At 52.8% G+C, this 2,265-nt stretch overlaps 1 protein-coding gene across 1 annotated transcript in view; it reads left to right on the top strand.

The window, feature by feature from the left end:
• Window positions 1-2,136, top strand: part of LOC127752056 (uncharacterized) — a 34,003-nt gene extending 31,867 nt beyond the window's left edge. Inside the window, exon 6 of the mRNA XM_052276583.1 lies at window positions 202-2,136. Coding sequence (XP_052132543.1) covers window positions 202-770 — 569 coding nt within the window. The 3' untranslated portion in view covers window positions 771-2,136. The remainder of the gene's footprint in view (window positions 1-201) is intronic.
• The last annotated feature ends 129 nt before the right edge of the window (window positions 2,137-2,265 follow it).

Below are 2,265 nucleotides of genomic sequence, written 5' to 3'. Positions count from 1 at the left end.
GGGGGAGGGAGAGAGAGGCGGAGGGAGAGGGAGGGTCGCGGAGGTTGTACAGTAGAGAGAGACGCGGCGCGAACAACGTGACTGGAGAGACGTGAATGAATGCTCGAGTCGTAGAAAACAAAATTGAAGCTTCAGAAACAGTAAGAACACCTTAAACGTTTTCCTGCTTTAATAATCATACTGTTTTGTGTCCTGATGCAGGCGGGCTGCCTCCGCTGCTGCGGTCGCAGTCCATGTACAGCACGCCCGTGGTGCAGCGCGCGCTGTGGGGTGCTGCTGGCGGCGCCCGGGGCCCGCCGCCGCGCCGCAGCCGCACCGTCGAGGTGCTCGACGACACGGTGCGGATGCAGCTGTCCACCAAGGGGATGCTCCTCGGCCGCAGCGAGGACGGCGACGACGCCGCCGCCCTGACAGCCGCCACCACCCTGACGGCCGCCCCCACCGCCCGCGTCGCCGGGATGCTCACGCTCGAGCTCCCCGTCAACCGGGACCTGCCGCAGGGGAAGCGCGCCGCGAAGGACGCCCTGCTGGACGCGTCGGCCCTGGACGCCATCGTGCCGTACCCGGCGACGCCGTCCCCGCCCGGGTCTGCGCCGCCCAGCCCCGCCTACGTGCCGCTGCACAGCCGCAGCGCCTCGCCCGCCTCTCCCGCCACCACCCCGGTGTACGTCGTGCGCGGCGGGCCCCCCGACTCGCCGCCCTACCTGCCACCCAGGGTCGTGGAGCTCTACCGCAAGAACGAGGCCGTCCCTGAGCCCGGCTGGGTCTGAGGCGTATGCGTCGCTGCCCCGCAAAACACTTTTTGTTTGCGACCTTGTGATATATTATTTATTATTAAATTCGCGCGGGCTCCTGGTCAAAGACATTCCTCTCTGGCTCTAGTTAGCTCCACTGGCCAGAACTATACTGTGATCTCAGGACACACGCAACAACAAACAAAAAGCTGTGACATTTTGACCCGGCCAAATACTTTCCTCGCCCTCAAATTTTGAAAAAAGAGGAAATCAAACGATCTGCCGAGCCAAACGAGCACTCGTCGACTGATCTCTGCCTTTTGGCCAAAGCGAAGGTTGTGATGTTTACTAATTATAAAAGGGGCAACGCGCAGGTCCCTGTGGTGTGGTTGTCTTTGAACCATGTTGAACTAAACGTTCACTTGATTGCTCCAAACTTACCTGATACCTGACTTATCGTAGGTGTATGTGTGTGTGTGTGTCGTAGTTTAAAAGTGTTAAAAATCATCATCGAAATGATTCACAGTGTACACTGCACAATTAGGGTGTGGTTGTCTCGTACTACCTTCCTGGCAGTCGTAGTCTCTCTGTCTTATGTGTGTTTATGGCCTTGCTGTATTGAGTGTTTGTTTTAAAATCCGATGCCTCCTAACGACAAAGTTCGATCTTCAACGGCACGGTTACACAAAGTTCGATCTTCAGCGGCCCGGTTACACAAAGTTCGATCTGCGGCGGCCCGGTTACACAAAGTCCGATGTGCAGCGGCACGGTTACACAAAGTTCGATCTGCTTTTCGCCGCTCGCGGGAGTCGCAAGTTTAGACCTCTACCACAGTCTTGTTGCGATAGCATTCAGTTTTTTCTTTGGAGTATGTTCTTCTTTGATCTTTTACAAACATGAAGCAGTTTTTACTTTTTTTCTATCGGCAATATTTTCGAGAATATGAATACATTTAGGCTGCGCTGCAGAAACCGCCGGAATGTAGATCGAACTTTGTGTAAACCGGGCCGCCGCAGATCGAACTTTGTGTAACCGGGCCGCTGAAGATCGAACTTTGTGTAACCGTGCCGCTGAAGATAGAACTTTGTCGTTAGGAGGCATCGAATCGTTATACTATACTTCTCTGTATCGAACAATTGAAAAACACCGACGGTTTCAATTGTTCTCCATCGCTCTCTAGCTTTGTCTATTTTCCGTCGTCTACTACTTTCGGCCAGAACAAAAAAAAAGAAAGAAAAGACAACAACAACATCAACAACAACAACAACAACAACAACAACAACAACAACAACAACAACAAACGAAAACAAAACATAAAACCTTTGCACTATTTTTTCCTTGTATTTTTCTATTCCTTGCCTGTGTGCCAAAATAAAAAAAGACATCTTGTCGAATTTCCTTATGAGGTTGTATTCGCGTCTTATTTACCCCCTACGTGTCCGCAGCCGGGGGTACCACATCGACGAACGCAAGGACAAATCGAAGCGACCTCGAGACAAAGTGATCAGACAGCGTCTCCCCGCCCCGCCCC

Source organism: Frankliniella occidentalis, unplaced genomic scaffold (genome assembly GCF_000697945.3).
Source record: "Frankliniella occidentalis isolate FOCC.00 unplaced genomic scaffold, Focc_3.1 Scaffold9, whole genome shotgun sequence".
NCBI classification, from domain to species: domain Eukaryota; kingdom Metazoa; phylum Arthropoda; class Insecta; order Thysanoptera; family Thripidae; genus Frankliniella; species Frankliniella occidentalis.
This window is presented reverse-complemented; position numbering and strand designations above follow the sequence as displayed.